This window comes from Salvelinus alpinus, chromosome 1, assembly GCF_045679555.1.
Source record: "Salvelinus alpinus chromosome 1, SLU_Salpinus.1, whole genome shotgun sequence".
Lineage (NCBI taxonomy): Eukaryota > Metazoa > Chordata > Actinopteri > Salmoniformes > Salmonidae > Salvelinus > Salvelinus alpinus.
This window is the reverse complement of record NC_092086.1, coordinates 85,746,480-85,766,029: the sequence shown is the minus strand read 5'-3', so window position 1 is coordinate 85,766,029 and position 19,550 is coordinate 85,746,480. Positions and strand designations below refer to the sequence as shown.

General features: G+C 43.3%; 1 protein-coding gene across 1 annotated transcript in view; it reads right to left on the bottom strand.

Annotated features, from left to right (window-relative positions):
• LOC139532458 (clathrin heavy chain 1-like) overlaps positions 1-17,637 on the bottom strand; it is a 76,105-nt gene extending 58,468 nt beyond the window's left edge. The window contains exon 1 of the mRNA XM_071330047.1: positions 17,338-17,637. Within this exon, the coding sequence (XP_071186148.1) occupies positions 17,338-17,379 (42 nt within the window). The 5' untranslated portion in view covers positions 17,380-17,637. The remainder of the gene's footprint in view (positions 1-17,337) is intronic.
• Positions 17,638-19,550: the final 1,913 nt, after the last annotated feature.

Genomic DNA, 19,550 nt, shown 5'->3' with positions numbered 1-19,550 from the left:
CACAACGGTCTAGACAGATTTACATCTGCTCCCTCTATTCTAAGGAAAAGCTTTTCATTCAACATGAAAAACACAATAAAACAGTAAAATGGAGTCCAGCAGGCAGGACCACAGTGCACTCGCCATCTCCTCTACACAATGAATGTGTTACACCGACCGGACCCAAATAACTCAGCTCAGACAGACGTTACATTAGCGCTGACAAGGCGCCGCCGATGGAGAAGGGTGACATCTTATGAGCTCCAACCCAACTTTGCTATATAGTGACTTTTATCGTGTTGACTTTTCTTTTTTCTTACTGCCAAGCACTTCTGGACATCAGAACAACAGTTACTGACCTCGATTTCCACTTCAAATATGACTTAGGGCAACTCAGACTCAGCTGTTCCACTGTTCGTGCCAGACCCTATTCCTTTGTTCCACGGGCTACCAAAACGCTGCAGGTGTAGACGAGGTTGAGTCCTGGTGAAATTGAGGCGAAAAGAAAACCCTCCGTTCTATTGGCAGACGTCCAGTCACTCGAAAATGAAATGGATGAGCTTTGTTTTAGGGTCTCCTTTTAGAGACTTGAAAAGCTGCAATATTATCCATCTTACTGAAACGTGACTGGATGAAGCTATGCACGTAGTACTCGTGGATTCTCCATGCAGCAGCAGGCTCGGACAGCGGCTTCGGGAAAGTCTTAAGGGAGTGTGTTTTTTCATAAATAACAACAATGGCTATCATCCGATAGCATTGAGGAGTTTACCACAACAGTCACAGGCTTCAAGTGTGAAGGCAATCTCAAACTTTTGCTCACCTGCTATAGAATACCTCATGGTAAGCTGCAGACCGTTTTAGCTACCAAGAGAGTTCTCATCCATAATTATCACAGCTGTCTACATCCCTCAAGCCAACACCAATCTGGCACTCAACTGTCTGGATCCATAAACATACAAACTGTTCACCCAGAGGCAGAGCTTCTGGAGGGCGGAGACTAACGCAGGGAGATTTAAGACTGTCCTACCAACATGTCTCCGCCACTAGGGGCGCTAAAACTACAGACCACTTTTATCCTACCCACAGAAACGCATACAAGACCCTCCCTTGTCCTCCCTTTGGCAAGTCTGACCATGCCGCCATTTAAGACTATTGTGCTAGTACAGACTGGGATATATTCAGGGATTCATCCGATAGCATTGAGGAGTTTACCACAACAGTCACAGGCTTCATCAATAAGTGCATAGACGATGTCTACCACTTACAAGGAACGGAACGCTGACATGGACGCATACAAGAAATCCGGCTACGGCCTCCGACAAGACTTCAAACATGCAAAAAAACTATATAGGAAGAAGGTGGAATCCTATTACACCGGTTCTGATGCTCTATACATTCTACCAGTGCTCCCGCACATTGGCTAACCGGGCTATCTGAATTGTGTTCCGCCACCCACCCACCACCCCCTCTTTTACGCTACTGTTACTCTCTGTTCATCATATATACATAGTCACTTGAACCATATCTACATGTACATACTACCTCAATCAGCCTGACTAACCAGTGTCTGTATGTAGCCTCGCTACTTTTATAGCCTCGCTACTGTTATTTTTCACTGGCTTTCTACTGTTGTTTTATTTCTTTACTTACCCATTGTTCACCTAATACCTTTTTTGCACTATTGGTTAGAGCCTGTAAGTAAGCATTTCACTGTAAGGTCTACTACACCTGTTGTATTCAGCACACGTCACAAATAAACTTTGATTTGATTCATATGTATCAGGGCTTGCAGACTATAATGGATTACAAAGGGAAACCCAATGATGCAGAACTCCCAAACGAGCTAAATGCCTTTTATGCTCACGTTGAGGAATATAACACTGTGCCTTGAGTGAAAGACCCTGTTTTTCCAGATGACTGTGATCGCGCTCTCCGTGGCCGACGTGAGCAAAACTTTGAAACAGTCCAGACGGAATACAAGGGTCTGTTCTCAAAGCATGTGCAGACCAGCTGGCAAGTGTCTTCATACATTTTCAAATCCGTCCTTGTCCCAGTCTGTAATCCCAAAATGTTTCAAGCCGGCCACTACTCTCCCTGTTCTCAAGAGCTCCAAGGTAACCTGCCTAAATGACTATCGCCCTGTATCGCTCACATCTGTAATTATGAAGTGCTGGACATGACACACAACACCATTATCCTAGACCCAACCCAATTTGCATACCACCCCAACAGATCCACAGATTACCTCATCTCAATTGCACTTTGCACTGTCCTCTCTCACCTGGACAAGAGGGGAAATACCTACGTGAGAATGCTGTTCATAGACTATAGAATGTGTTCAACACCATACTCCCCGCCAAACTCATCACCAATCTTGGGACCCTGGGACTGAACCCCTCCCTGTGCAACTGGATTCTGGACTTCCTGACGGGCAGGCCCCAGGTTGAGGGTAGGCAACAATACCTTTGCCACGCTCCCTGCCATCCAGGACACCTTCTCCAAACAGGTAGGTTGCCCACGATAGCTGTCAGGACCGCAATCTGGAGGCCACGCACTGCAAGCCTGTGTATGTGACCGAGACTGCCAAATATCAGCACCACCAGCTTGCACCTACACCAGAGGCTGTCCAAGCATTCCCCAATGGGCTGGTACTTAACTTCTTATGGCTGCAGGGGCAGTATTGAGTAGCTTGGATGAAAGGTGCCCAGAGTAAACTGCCTGCTCCTCAGTCCCAGTTGATAATATAGGCATATTATTAGTCTATTTGGATAGAGAACACGGACGTTTCTAAAACTGTTTGAATGATGTCTTTGAGTATAACAGAACTCATATGTCAGGCAAAAACCTGAGAAAAAATCCAACCAAGAAGTGGGAAATCTGAGGTTTGTAGGTTTTCAACTCATCGCCTATCGAATACACAGTGGGATATGGGTCATTTTGCACTTCCTACGGCTTCCACTAGATGTCAACAGTCTTTAGAACCTTGTCTGATGCTTCTACTGTGAAGTGGGGCCGAAGGAGAGGGGGTTGAGTAAGGTCTATCATGAGCTGAACATGCGCGTTCATGAGAGAGCGAGCTCTGTTCTATCGCATTCCTGAAGACAAAGGAATTCTCCGGTTGGAACATTATTGAAGATTTGTTAAAAACATCCTAAAGATTGATTCAATACATCGTTTGACATGGTTTCTACTGATTGTTACGGCACTGACATTTCGTCTGCTTTTAGTGAACGCGCTTTGTGACTTTGGATTTGTTTACCAAACGCGCTAACAAAAGTAGCTATTTGGGCATAAATGATGGACATTACCGAACAAATCAAACATTTGTGGAACTGGGATTCCTGGGAGTGCATTCTGATGAAGATCAAAGGTAAGTGAATATTTATAATTTTATTTGACTTCTGCTGACTGCACAATATGGCGGGTACCTGTATGGCTCGATTGGGCTCTGACTGCCGACCTCTGATTATTGCATGGTTTTTGCTTTTTCCGTAAAGCTTTTTTGAAATCTGACACAGCGGTTGCATTAAGGAGAAGTGGATCTAAAATTCCATGTATAACACTTGATCAATGTTTATTATGAGTATTTCTGTAAATTGATGTGGCTCTCTGCAAAATCACCAGATGTTTTTGGAACTACTGAACATAACGCGCCAATGTATACTGAGATTTATTGATATAAATATGAACTTTACCGAACAAAACATACATGTATTGTGTAACATGAAGTCCTATGAGTGTCATCTGATGAAGATCAAAGGTTAGTGATTCATTTTCTCTCTATTTCTGCTTTTTGTGACTCCTCTCTTTGGGTGGAAAAATGGCAGTGTTTTTCTGTGATCTGGCGGTGACCTAACATAACCGATTGTGGTGCTTTTCGCTGAAAATCAGACACTGTGGTGGGATTAACAAGATTACCTTTAAAAATGGTTTAAGATAGTTGTATGTTTGAGGAATTTTAATTATGAGATTTCTGTTGTTTGAATTTGGCGCCCTGCACTCTCTGGCTGTTGTCATATCGATCCCGTTAACGGGATTGCAACCCTAAGTTAAGCAGCTACTCGGCAAAGGCCTACTCCACGTAGCCGTCAAATGAGCAGCTCCCCCTGGCCTCCACCACAACAACAATATCTGGCAGACAGGAAAGGGCAGACAGGAAAACACATCAAACCAGCTTTCCCTTAATCAATGTTTTTGCATGTGAGCTGTTGGTGAGATCACTTCTCACTTCGCTGGCTATCAGGTCAACAAGGCAGTCATGTCTAGCAATGTACAAATCCTTGTATGAACAGTAGCCATTCGCAACATGGGCAATGGACTCCATTACATTTGACTCAGGTAAAACACAAAATGGGTCATGGTTTGCAGGGTACCAGAGAGATTGTTTTATTGGTAGAACCTGCAGCCTCGCCTTAACAGTAAAGGTGAGAATGTCCTCGCCAATGGCAGCATTCTGGTACATGGAATGGTAGAAAGAGTGGTCAGCTCAGTTCAGAGCAGCGAGTTTCCCCTGCAGCCTCAGGCCAGTGTTGCAGTAGCTGCATCCATCTGATACCAAGGAGTGTTGTCCTGGATGTAGGATGGGATGCTCCATCATGGGTGACAGAAGCGTCCACAACACTGCGATCTGCCACAACTGTTTGAGGCAGTCACTGGCTCAGTTTCCGGTCCGTGTCCACTTGAGCGCCACTCCACTCGCACAGGTCGTTGCAGTCACACACACAATTTGCCGCTGCTACTGTGTTCTTTATTTTACTCATTCATCTTGATGCCTAGTCACTTCACCCTGCCTTTATGTACATATCTACCTCAAATACCTCAGCACATTGACTTGGTAATTGTACTCCCTGTATATAGCTCCATGCTTGTGTATTTTATGCCTCGTGTTACTATTGTATAATACAGTTAACTCTGCGTCATTGGAAGCATCTCACGGTAAAGTCAATACCAGTTGTATTAGGCACATGTGACATAACATTTGATTTGAGCAAAATGTTTGTCTGTCTACACTGATTGTCCATGACCAGGCAAACATGAGTGCAAGCTGGGCAGGCACTAACATAGCCCACCCCACATTGTCATGCATGACATCACTGAGGAGGCATTTGGGTAAAACCAGAACAAAACAACACCATTGTACACACACCAACCTGGTGGCTGGAAAATCACTCATTTAATCATGAGGCTGTGTCCTCTCCTCACACAGACCTGCTGTTGGGTTACCTACCCCTTGGCACAAGCTGGATTGGCGGGTTTTGGCACATTTCCGGCGAATCACTGCATTAAATATGGACATGTACGCCAACACAGCAGGGAAGCACACGCCACGAGACTTGACACAGAAGAGCGATAAAAGAAAGGAGTGTAAATCAAGGATGTAACGGAAGTGAGTAAAGAGCAGGAAAGAGAGTTGAAAGACAACGAAAGATGGATGATATGAGAAAGCGAGCGAGACAAAGAGTTAGGGTCACGGCTGACGCCACAGTGCGACATGCTTATTTATCCGGCGGGTGTCCTTGTCCAAGTTCACTTTGCCACGGCAGCATAATGAGAGAGCAAGAGAGGGGAAACAGAGAGAAGAGCGAGAGAGATTGGGGGAAACAAAGGGAGGGGGATGAAAAAGAGGGAACATGATTGAGTGATGCTCCCAGCCAGGTTATTGACTGTCTACTTCTTCCCACAGCACAGCACCCGCAGACTGCCACAAGGCAACAGTAAGTCACTCCTCACCCACCATCAAACCTCTCCTCATCCATTACCACCACAAACCTGTCTCTCCCAATCCACTGTCACAATGACATGAAAGCCCCTAACTAGATCTTAAAAGGCACTACAGTGGAGCATGCTCTGCATACTTCTGTTATGTAAGACTGGGAAGCCGACAAGAAATGTAGACTGACACACATCCGTATGCAGCTCGATCATTTATTAATAAGGGCTGAGCCGAGCAGCTCCTGGTTCCAGATGCATTGGCGTGGCTGGATCAAATGGATATCCACTACAGCCTCACTGGCAGACAGTGGAATAGCAGTAGTGCACTGTGTGGAACAGAGCTTAACATTAGCAGCAGACTCCATAGAGAAAGTCAATCTCATAAGGGGTTTTCAGTTAGTGAGTTTGTAAAAAAAAAAAAAAAATGTAATCGGTTTACAAGAAATCTGCAAGTTCAGTTGACATTGTTGGTGTTATCAATGGCAACTTCCGCTTCAGCTCTCTAGAAGCTGCAGTAGCGCTACACTGTGGCCACGACTGCAGCTGCGGCCCTCTTCTCTCAGCAGGAATCAGTGACCTTAAAATGAAAATAAATCCCTTTCACAAAGCTGGAGCCTAGCGGCGACGAATGAGCATCCAAGTCATATGCAACTACACTCTCTCCCTGGCTTAATCAAAAAACATATATTTTTTAATTTTTTTTACACCTTTATTTAACTAGGCAAGTCAGTTAAGAACACGTTCTTATTTTCAATGACGGACTAGGAACAGTGGGTTAACTGCCTTGTTCAGGGGCAGAACGACAGATTTTTACCTTGTCAGCTCAGGGATTTAATCTTGCAACTTTACACTTAACTAGTCCAACGCTCTAACCACCTGCCTCTCATTGCACTGGACGAGTAGCCTACCTGTTACGCGAATGCAGAAAGAAGCCAAGGTAAGTTGCTAGCTAGCATTAAACTTCTTATAAAAAAACACTTCTTATAAAAAAAATCATAATCACTAGTTATAACTACACATGGTTGATGATACACATGGTTGATGATATTACTAGTTTATCTAGCGTGTCCTGCGTTGCATATAATCGATGTGGTGCGCATTTGCGGAAAAAGGACTGTCGTTGCTCCAACATGTACCTAACCATAAACATCAATGCCTTTCTTAAAATCAATACACAGAAGTATATATTTTTAAACCTGCATATTTAGCTAAAAGAAATCCAGGTTAGCAGGCAATATTAACCAGGTGAAATTGTGTCACTTCTCTTGCGTTCATTGCACGCAGAGTATATGCGATAATAATAAACATTTTGTTTTCGAGATGATAGTTTCCGGATTCGACCATATTAATGACCAAAGGCTCGTATTTCTGTGTGTTATGTTATAATTAAGTCTATGATTTGATATAGCAGTCTGACTGAGCGATGGTAGGCAGCAGCAGGCTCGTAAGCATTCATTCAAACAGCACTTTCGTGCGTTTTGCCAGCAGCTCTTCGCAATGCTTCAAGCATTGCGCTGTTTATGACTTCAAGCCTATCAACTCCTGAGATTAGGCTTGTGTAACCGATGTGAAATGGCTAGCTAGTTAGCGGGGTGCGCGCTAATAGCGTTTCAAACGTCACTCGCTCTGAGACTTGGAGTAGTTGTTCCCCTTGCTCTGCATGGGTAACGCTGCTTTGAGGGTGGCTGTTGTCGATGTGTTCCTGGTTCAAACCCCGGTAGGAGCGAGGAGAGGGACGGAAGCTATACTGTTACACTGGCAATACTAAAGTGCCTATAAGAACATCCAATAGTCAAAGGTATATGAAATACAAATCGTATAGAGAGAAATAGTTCTATAATTCCTATAATAACTACAACCTAAAACTTCTTACCTGGGAATATTGAAGACTCATGTTAAAAGGAACCACCGGCTTTCATATGTTCTCATGTTCTGAGCAAGGAACTTAAACGTTAGCTTTCTTACATGGCACATATTGCACTTTTACTTTCTTCTCCAACACTTTGTTTTTGCATTATTTAAACCAAATTGAACATGTTTCATTATTTATTTGAGGCTAAATAGATTTTATTGATGTATTATATTAAGTTAAAATAAGTGTTCATTCAGTATTGTTGTAATTGTCATTATTACAATATATATAAAAAATCTATTTTTTTAATTTTATTTATTATTATTGTTTTATTTAAAAATCGGCATCGGCCTTTTTTGGTCCTCCAATAATCGGTATCGGCGTTGAAAAATCATAATCGGTCGACCTCTAGTTACGACCACTAGGCTAAACCGCAAATCAGACACTTTCCCCAAACCCATGTTAAATCAAGCTTTATTTATACTGCACATTTCAGACAAGGATTGCAACGCAATGTGCTTTACAGGGGAAAAAATAAAAAAATAAAAGCTGAAATATTTTCTACAGAACATACATAATAAAAAGAAAAAAAGAATGACAACTAAAAAGCAACCTAAGGAAAAGCAAAGATAAAAATGTGTTTTAAGATCTCTTAAATATGTTCAGTTTCAGCCCCCCTCAGGTACTCTGGCTATTCTAGATGCTGGGGGCATAATAACTAAAGGCTGCCTTTCCCTGCCTCATGGTCCTAGGCTTTGGGATAGTGAAAAGGCCAGTGCATAACTTAAAAGCATGTCTGACATGTATTGGTCTGCACAATCATAGATTGATTTAAAAACAGAAAGAAGAATCTTAAAAATCTTTAAAAAAAACAGGCAGCAGAGACCTTAAAACCGGTGTAATGTACAGCATTCTGTATGTTTTGAAGTTGACCAACGGCTTTAAGCTACCTCATAACAAGAGGAATTAATCTGCTAATTTAACCCGAGGTTAGCGTTTCCTCTTTTCCTTCGAGGGAACACGGGCACCTTGCTCAGCACAAAAGCCCCCTGCGTTCTGTGGGAGTTAAAGGAAGGTCAAGGGTAGGATGTGCTGAGGCTTGCACAGGCTGCAGCACCAACCCGCTCTAGAACTCCACAACAGGAAGCAGGAGCCCATTGTCCCACGGACTGAAACAACAGGCTGGACCTGTCTCCACGGCGACCATGTGACCACGGGACATTTGACCAGCACCAACCCAGGGGTGAGGAAGAAGGGTGCCCTGGCCTGATGGATATAAAGGGGGAAAAGGAAGAGGAACGCAGAGTGGAATCCAGCCACTGGTCAAGCCAGTTCTGCTGACTGAGGGTTGGTTTCCGGGTAGTTTATTTTCCTTTTTGTGAAATGCTTTGCTGCTTTATTGTACAGTCGGGTGGCCTGCACTGAGGAATGTCAAGTGTTCAGCAAATCCATATGCTCACAAGCATGTCACAAGACATCAGCCGGTTACCAGGTGAGAGTTTAAAGTTGAGCACACAAACCTTTTAAAGTTGATGTCTTATTAAAGAGAGCAGGGAAAGAAATTTCCATTCAAAGTTTTTTTTTTTTAACTGGTGGGGTAAAATGTCATGTCTTATTTAAATGCCATTTGGCAAGGGTTATTGCTAAAATGCATAAAGACTTAAAGGCAGTAAGGAGAGGAGCACATTCATGTACAATGTAGCTAGGTAGGAGGAGAAATGGAAGCGACCTTGAGGACTGAGGCCATTTCATTTTCAGCTGAACTGGTTCCATGGTTGTATGCTGCATGTTCATGTACATGTTCATGCTGCATTAACAGAGATAATGATGTTTTATGCTCTGCTAGACAGCCCTAGTATGATACAACTAGGCTACTTCATAGTGATGGTGGAAAACTAATCTATACAGTTACAAATCAGGATATTTGACGATAGTGTATCAGATCGTTAACAATATCGCAAAATATTTTTTGCGCTACTTGGCTGTACCATCACCAAAACTCCAGTATTATTCCTTCATAGCTTGTTCTCCATCTTTTTAAATAGGGAGAAAATTTGTTTTAAGCACTTATTTCCATGACTGATCAAAACTTGATTATCATGGCTCTCATCCCTCTGCAACAGACATGTGTTGAGCAATATGTTTGGAACATCAAATCGCAACACACACACACCTAATATTCCACAGATCTGACTTACCCTTTCCCTCCTGAGCAACCAGTAAACATTAGCCCGTTTTGAGTTTCTTTTTCATGTCTTCTGCATCCATTTTGCTGTCACGTTCAGAGTTTGGTATAACCGATTTATTGATGTGATTATGATGGGCTATAGGTCCTATTGGTCACATACATGTGATGCTTACATGTTTTACGTAAAGAGAGCAAGGGTTGAGGGAATGTTTTTCCTAAACAAATTAGCAATTTCAGTACAGAACTTTTCAGTCAGAAACAAGAAAGAAACTAAATGTTGCAGCTTCAGCACGGACAGCGCAATAAAAACTTTCTGTGGTGCCTTTTCACTGTAGCAGGGAGGAGAGCGAGACAACGTGCGCCTGTCACACAGGCACTCTGTCATCGGGCTCTTTGAGTCATGTGTGTGTGTTTTAATTATTTCGTCAACCAGTGCTTAAAGCATCAGACAAGCTAAGTGCATAACTAGTTGTTTTTATTCAAACAAATAAGTTGTGTCTGTCTATAAGGAAAAATACGTTTAAACATTTCAACCAATAGATTGGTCGAAAGAACAGTATGAGTCCCATCGACCAAGTTTTTTTTTTTTTTTGTCGAGGACAGCCCTACAGCTCACGGATAGATCTCGCAATGACTGAAAAACGGAGATGGAACATCACCATGCAAAGGTAAAAGACAACCATGAGATTGAGACACCTAGCTAATTAATGCTACCTAGGTAAACAGGAGTTGGCATTTCGTGGCAGCGATGAGAGTGCCAGCTCATCAAACAGGCCCAGGGGAAACTACGTGGGACTACAACATGCCTTTGCTGGAAAAAAACAAGCTAGCAACCCATTTAGAGACCACCACTGTGTTTGCTCAAGGCCTATGGTGGAAGTTAATGAAACTGGCGCACTCTACCGTGTTCTGCAGAACAAAGTGATGGATATAGGTTCTCCCGTAGCATTATCAGTGGAACAATGAAAGCACTGGAACAGCAGCGACAATACTTTGATCATTTCTATGAGCGATTCGAGCAGAACTGCGAAACTTGTTGTAAACAGACAATCAGTAGAGCAGAGAGGGGGCAAATCTACAACATACTGGACAATGTCAATGTTCAGATGACAGACAGGTTTGATCTCTTTGGTGAACTTAAATTTGGTTGACTTAGTGGACTGCAAAAAAATAAAAACAAGGTCACAGAAGATCGACACCAGTACTTAGATTTCATTAGGACTTAAGGCTCATCTTTTTAGATTGTACAGTTCACAAATGGTACGAGACAAATCACCTGGACAGCGCCTCGGCTTTTTGTTCCAGCATGACCTGACACAGACAATCCCCGAAGCAACAAAGTTACTGCAGCTGGTCCGCACTATACCAGCCACAACAGCATCCGTTGAGGTCCTTTTCTGTGCTGAAACGGATGAAGACATAGTCGAAAACGGACCGATCAAGGATCCCTTGCCATCATCTCCATCGCATCGAGACCAAGACACTTAAAACTGAGGGCCAACAGGGAGGAGTTCTACAGTTCAGTCACTGATGTCTTTACCCAGAAGGACTTCATTTACAAGTAAGTGTTTATTTACAGTAGCACCCTCTACTATTATTACATTACATGTGTATTGTGTAAGTACACATCTCAAATCAGTAGCGCTGCCTAGGCAGTGTGTGTGAACCGCCGTCTACAAGTAAGCCTAATCACTGGCATTTGGGTCGCTGTCTGTGGTGTTGAAAATTGCCTGTTCTTGCAGTTGCATGGAGCACAAGCTATTAGGGCATGTGAATGTGTGTCTAATGGTTACACCACCTCCCTGCTGCTGTTTGATGGTTGGTTGTCAGTGCTCGACATTCAGGGATGCCCCGGCAACATCTGCCGAGCTCACCCGGCCAGTTAATCAAGCTTTCATATAGCCTGCTAGGGCCAGTACATTTTCAAACTCCAAAACATATTTATTTAAATAATTTATATTTAATCCATCACAATCTTCAAGATGTCTGACGCTTCAAACTTGTTATTAACCAGCATTTGATTTCCAAGCGAAGCCAAGAATGTCAAAGCCTTCACTCTCTGTCTCGAGTGAGCCCCGCCTCAGTATGTCCTGGATACTAGTGACAGAACCGTCTCAGCGGAGATGGGAAGCTCGTCAATTCTGAGATTAACTTTGGCACACGCATTCCACAATCACAGAATAAAAGTCCACCTTTTCAGTCTTTTTTCATATCAGACATCCTTCATAGGAATGTCATTATCAGCAAAGAAACATTTACATAGGCCTAGGACTACATGTTGCTGCTTGTTTGTCAAGACAAACATTTACACAAATGACATTTTTTTTTTTTTAATAATGCTATTGTTGTCTATATAACATCAAATGTCAGGTGGCGAGAGCGTGCAACGCCTCATACAGCCAATTGCTGCATGGAACTAAATGTGTTCTAACATTCCTAAACTACAACAGTCTGCAATTATTTAAAGGAGCAGGATCCCAGCTTTCCAGTCATGTTTGATATATTTGTCAACTCCAACTTTTGCACAATTGGCAGTGTTTTACATTCTGAGTGTCTGGATTTATGAGTGTGAGTGTCTGTGTAAAATAATAATGCCTGGAAAAACAAGCAGTGCTCTTGTTACTTAGAGAGCGAAAAGTCCCAATCTATCACAGCCAGGGCTCACTAAACACCCAGCTGTATAAATGGTTGATATATAAAATTGCAAGCTATGCAAGTGGCCCCCGATGAGTGAGGATAGGACAGGACACCAGCAGGGGGAGAGCAAATAGTGGATGGGAGGCTTTAAAGCTGGACTCATTAGTGGTGAAACAGTCATGTCCGTTTGTGATATTACAACAAAGAAATTACTGTAAACCAACACTTTTTTTTGCTAACATAATTGCGCATGCGACAGAGTGGCACAATATGTACCATGCTGGTACCATGTACCATTTTCAATTCCGCAACAAAAACAATAACAATGGTGGTGGAGCGGCCAGCGGCTCCGTTTCCCCCTACTGTGGACTCCATCTTTAATGTCTCGGCCTAGTGGGAGATAAACAGCACAGTGTCCCAGCCAGCAGCACTGCATTGAAGTTCACAATGGGTTTCCCTCAGCCTGTGGGGTCAATACGGGTGAAGCCATGTGTGCTTTGAAGAATACTGCGAGATTCTGGTAATTTGCCTATATCTGGCCATCTGTAGAAGTCATGGATCTGATAGAGCTTGGCTGGCTGGGTCTCTGTTTTAGAACAGCAGTAGTGGGCCAGCTGTGTGAGAGAAACCATCCATCACCTGCCCACTGGAGCACCGTGACGTCACAGCGGCAGATATGGGGGGGGGGGGGGGGGGGCTGATGTTAGAGTAGTCAATGACTTCCTCAGATCATGTGACCACACTGCACCAATGGGCTCAGTAAGGCTTCAACTGTTTCCTGGGAGCTAGCTAGCTCTCCTGTGTGTGAAGCCTCATACCAACCACCCCATATACCTGACACTCAAGAGGGGCTGTGTGTGGACTTAAACCTGACAGGGAGGCCAACAGATGATCACTGTAGCCCTCTGCTACACCTTTTATAATGTAAATGGCTGACTGACAATAAAGGGAACCCTTGGCTCTTCATTACCAATTACAGCCCACTGTGAAATGCCCAGTTGAAGAACAATGTGGCACATTCTGCATGATCCGCTGCTCATGCCCAGCTCCATACCATCCGTGAAACATGCATGAAAGCATATGCAGGTCATGCATAAGAGATAGTGGCTGGACTCCCGTAAGGTATATATCAGTCACACACAATGACCTTGACGTGCCAATGACACAGAAATCAGAGGATACATACTTCAGAAATAACTTCTTATCACCCTAAACGTGTGTGCTGTGGGCAGCTGTTGTAAGGCCACAGAAACAAATGAATGCAATTAATTGTGTGAATACAATATCCTTATCTGGCTTTGCAGTGAACACGCTTTGATGTTGAGAATAACTTGAGATGGCCTTAAAACGATAGAATGCACCACAGGTCAATGTGAATTCTACACACACACACACACGTAATTTCAGTCAAAAATCTATCATTCTGAGAAGTAATATTTCTCAGTCAGAATGCATGAGAGGTGGTGGATCTGTTGCACGACAACCCTGCCTTCCAGTGTCTCCAGATTTACATTTACATTTAAGTCATTTAGCAGACGCTCTTATCCAGAGCGACTTACAAATTGGTGCATTCACCTTATGACATCCAGTGGAACGGCCACTTTACAATAGTGCATCTAAATCTTTTAAGGGGGGGGGGAGTGAGAAGGATTACTTTATCCTATCCTAGGTATTCCTTAAAGAGGTGGGGTTTCAGGTGTCTCCGGAAGGTGGTGATTGACTCCGCTGTCCTGGCGTCGTGAGGGAGTTTGTTCCACCATTGGGGGGCCAGAGCAGCGAACAGTTTTGACTGGGCTGAGCGGGAACTGTACTTCCTCAGTGGTAGGGAGGCGAGCAGGCCAGAGGTGGATGAACGCAGTGCCCTTGTTTGGGTGTAGGGCCTGATCAGAGCCTGGAGGTACTGAGGTGCCGTTCCCCTCACAGCTCCGTAGGCAAGCACCATGGTCTTGTAGCGGATGCGAGCTTCAACTGGAAGCCAGTGGAGAGAGCGGAGGAGCGGGGTGACGTGAGAGAACTTGGGAAGGTTGAACACCAGACGGGCTGCGGCGTTCTGGATGAGTTGTAGGGGTTTAATGGCACAGGCAGGGAGCCCAGCCAACAGCGAGTTGCAGTAATCCAGACGGGAGATGACAAGTGCCTGGATTAGGACCTGCGCCGCTTCCTGTGTGAGGCAGGGTCGTACTCTGCGGATGTTGTAGAGCATGAACCTACAGGAACGGGCCACCGCCTTGATGTTGGTTGAGAACGACAGGGTGTTGTCCAGGATCACGCCAAGGTTCTTAGCGCTCTGGGAGGAGGACACAATGGAGTTGTCAACCGTGATGGCGAGATCATGGAACGGGCAGTCCTTCCCCGGGAGGAAGAGCAGCTCCGTCTTGCCGAGGTTCAGCTTGAGGTGGTGATCCGTCATCCACACTGATATGTCTGCCAGATATAAATGACAACGCCAGCTGAGCTCAATGCACAGAATAGCAAGTACAGTACCACCTTCCTCCATCTACTGTAACACCCACTCCTGTAATTATGGACCTGTCAAGAGCATCAGACTTTTCCCACTCTATAAACTGTACATTCTAATTCCACAGACAAGAAGGCCTTTACACAGGCTTGTCAACCTCAGACTTGAGGTATGAATAACTCCAGAGCTATATTATTTAAAGTTGCCGAATCAAATGTAGCTTCAGTAGCCAACAGAACAGGTACAGTAGTGATATGGAGTGCTATTGCTGTGAGTGCACTGTGCTGTGCAGCAGTAAAGGCTGGAGTGGATAATAGGTCTCATGATTGGGGCACTGCCTGTAGGGTTCATTTGTGTTGAAGTCACCATCCCTGTCTGCACTCTGCACAACAAAAAAATCTAGAGGCCAGCCCTCCAATAACGTTAGCTCACAGTCAGGGGGACAGAAAGGGATATACTTTTTTCCTCCCTTCACCATATGTGGTTAGCCATAATCCTCCTGAGAAAAATAATTTTACACCAGATTTAAATACTGAGAACAGTAACAATTCCACTCAGACAATACAATATCCATGAGAATAGAGAAGATAAAGTAGAATCAATGTAATAGCAAAAACAGTGCCTCTTCAGATGTAGAAAATAACCTACACAATTGAACAACAAAAGTGATGTCTCAGTCACGAGCAGCGCTTGTGTCTATGGAAGTATTGTAGTGAAGTCAGTCTGACTGTGACAATCTATCCAGCTGTGGTTCTAATAACGGGTTTTGTGTGCGAGACATGCTGTAAAAACAAACAATGCATTATGTAACAGCAAATAAACAAAGCATACCAAATTATTTTTCCCAAGCCAAGATGTAGGCGGATCGCATGTCTGGTTCTGAATCTGAGGCTCCACAAAAACACCAAAGAGACTGATTTATTCACTAGCTAGGTCACAGATCTTGCAAGCCAAGTCTTGACACAATCCATGCTCTCCAAGGAGCATGAATGTTTTCCACTTCCTCAACCTGACCGACAGAGTTCAATAGTCACCATGACATGTAACCTATGTCAGGCTAAGGTATGGTCATTCGAAAACCACAAACACAGTTCTCTTTGGTTTTATTGGTCTCAGACATCACAAGGATCCCGAGTGGCGCAGCGGTCTAAGGCACTACATCTCAGTGCAAGAGGCATCCCTACAGTCACTGGTTCGAATCCAGGGACTGGATTGGATTCGCACACGAATCCGGCCTTGATTGGGTTAGTCCCTTTATTGATTTAGTCTCATAGGCGTCATCCACGTCATAAATAATAATTTGTTCTGAACAGACTTGCCTAGTTAAATAAAAGGTTACATTTAAAAATGTAAAAAAATAAAATGTAAAAACCACATAGTGTTCTATGTCAGGTGTCATTTGTGGAGCATTTTAGTGCTTGAAGTGATCGTCCAAGAGTCTTATATCAAAAGGAAAAAAAATAACTATAAAACGTGTCATCTGTGATATGGGAAATCTTTGGTGAGTATGCATTCATACAAACAAAAACAAAAATCACATAACAAAGCCTAGTCTGCGTTCATGTGAAGGTGTGTCATGCACCTGCTGATGACAGGCTCTCTCATAATATCAAGATGTGTGTACCTAGGAGGTAATGTCCATTCACTACCACCAGCAAAGCACTAAAATGTATTAGCAATCGACATGAATGAAAGGAGATTGTTACTGTTAGGTTTGGAAAGACAAACGGTGCCTATTGACTACTGACTATCAGGCTTGGTGTTAGCTAGAGACCTCGCTCAGCTGGCTGAGCTAGATCAGCTTTTTCAAAACTGGGGCAAGAACAAGTGTAAATGGAGGGTTGGCAATTCACACACAAATCGCTTTATAAGTCAGATGTGTGACGGGTTAGAACTTTAGCTAAGCTAGGTGGCTGGTTAAAGTTAGCTAACTAATCTTTGATCCGTGTTGAATAGTCAGCAATTTAGCTACCTAGCTTGCTAGCGATCGTTAGCTATAACGTTATATGCGGAAAAACACCAAACAACCCAGCATCGTAGTTTGCGATTGATGGTGTATTGCTGAATTGGTATTCCATTATTTCCTTAGCAATGTAGCTAACTAGCTGCCACTACGACACATACGTGAGTAGTTAGCTAGAGAGTTTGTTACAGTTTAGTTAGAAACTAAAATAAAATCTAGTTAGCTAACTTACCCAATAACAGCTTATCTGCCTACCAACGACCTCGCCATCCATACCACCGGGTAAGATAACTAGGTAGAAACGATATCTAGCCAAATAATATAATCCATTGCTATAATGTGTCAACTTCCCACGGAGCCGGTCGACGAAATGTCATAAACTAGCTAAGCTAACTCACATTATGTTGACGGAGCTATTTTTCATTCAGAGATCAGTGACGCTCGCTTAATTATCGGTTAATTTGATGTCCTAAAGAACAATGAATACGAGGCAAGTAATACATTATATATTTTTCGAAATATTACCATTCATTCAACAGACAACATACCTGCAGGTGCTCCTGAAAGCGGATAGGCAGAATCTGAGCCATGACGGTTCCTCTGCTCTCCTCCCGATTCTCCAAGTAATGCTAACAAACTACGGCTTCTTCTCAGATCCTAGCCGGACAGCCAGGGAACGGCTAGTTTAAAGTCCAATTGGGTAGACTCGAAGTCTTGTATGAAAATGTAATGGTGATTTTATTCGTCCTTTTGCTGTTAACTTGCGCGCTTCCCCTGATGACGGACGGCTGCAGCTGCACTGAACACCCTGAACCTGCAATGGCGGTGGCAGCTGCTCAAAGAGGAGAGAAACAATCCGGAAATGGCTGTGTATTTCAGTGGGGCGGACGAATATTGATATTCATGTTTCGAAAAGTGTAATTTCTAATCATGATTAAACTGATGTAGGATATTCACCATTGAAACCTATTCATTTGTATACAATCCAGGAAAATTGACTAGTGTGTAAAGGGAGCATACCATTTGGGAGATAAGGATACATTGGTACTATTTCTTTGCGATTCGCCCTTTGATTTTTGCCACATCATTCGTCCTCGTGAATGCACGTCAGTTCCTACTTGCGTAGTGCGTAGGCTACTCCTGTTCCGCACCGGTGAAAGCTGTGGATGAAAGGTTTTATTCGATTTACAATAAAAGCCCCAACAGTAAAATCATGATAATGGAGTTTTGTATGGCTCTTGAATTCACAGGTGAATTCAGGTGATAACAGGTGAAGCCACTAATAATAGACAATAAACAATTAATGTGTATCTTGCATGTGCAGCAAATATGAACAACTTTAATTAATTTGCCCTCAAATGTCAAACAGGGCTTGCCACATAGCCACTTGCTGAGAACTGAATCATCCCACATTTCATCAAGACCTTTCGGTCAAATATAAATTTTTGATAAGTCAACACAGCTCCATCCTGTCCATTTCCCAAGCACTGGTAGTAGTACATCTTCTGCCACAATGACAAGTCAGCTGCTTACTCAGCTAAATCTTGAGGTGAGTGTATAGTTTCAGTTGAAATAAGTAATAACGACCTGTTTAAAATAGTTGTTGAATGATCTCTACTCAGAGTATTTGCACAATAGATCATCCAACTCATAACTTCCTCGGCGTACACATCACGGACAAACTGAATTGGTCCACCCACACAGACAGCGTTGTGAAGAAGGCGCAGCAGCGCCTCTTCAACCTCAGGAGGCTGAAGAAATTCGGCTTGTCACCAAAAGCACTCACAAACTTCTACAGATGCACAATCGAGAGCATCCTGTCGGTCTGTATCACCGCCTGGTACGGCAACTGCTCCGCCCACAACCGTAAGGCTCTCCAGAGGGTAGTGAGGTCTGCACAACTGATCACCGGGGGCAAACTACCTGCCCCCCAGGACACCTACACCACCCAATGTCACAGGAAGGCCATAAAGATCATCAAGGACAACAACCACCCGAGCCACTGCCTGTTTACCCCGCTATCATCCAGAAGGCGAAGTCAGCACAGGTGCATCAAAGCAGGGACCGAGAGACTGAAAAACAGCTCCTATCTCAAGGCCATCAGACTGTTAAACAGCCACCACTAACATTTAGTGGCTGCTGCCAACATACTGACTCAACTCCAGCCACTTTAATAATGGGAATTGATGGAAATTGATGTAAAAATATATCACTAGCCACTTTAAACAATGCCACTTAATATAATGTTTACATACCCTACATTACTCATCTCATATGTATATGTATATACTGTACTCTATATCATCTACTGCATCTTGCCATCTTTATGTAATACATGTATCACTAGCCACTTTAAACTATGCCACTTTATGTTTATATACCCTACATTACTCATCTCATATGTATATACTGTACTCTATACCATCTACTACATCTTGCCTTTCTGTACCATCACTCATTCATATATCTTTATGTACATATTCTTTATCCCTTTACACTTGTGTGTATAAGGTAGTAGTTGTGGAATTGTTAGGTTAGATTACTCGTTGGTTATTACTGCATTGTCGGAACTAGAAGCACAAGCATTTCGCTACACTCGCATTAACATCTGCTAACCATGTGTATGTGACAAATAACATTTGATTTGATTTCTCTTGGATCCTGGATCCAGATGTCTATCAACATCTTTATCATACCAGAGTGCTAAGGCTGGGTCAGACATCCAAGTAGCCATTTTCTACTTTACGTGGCCACAATCTGC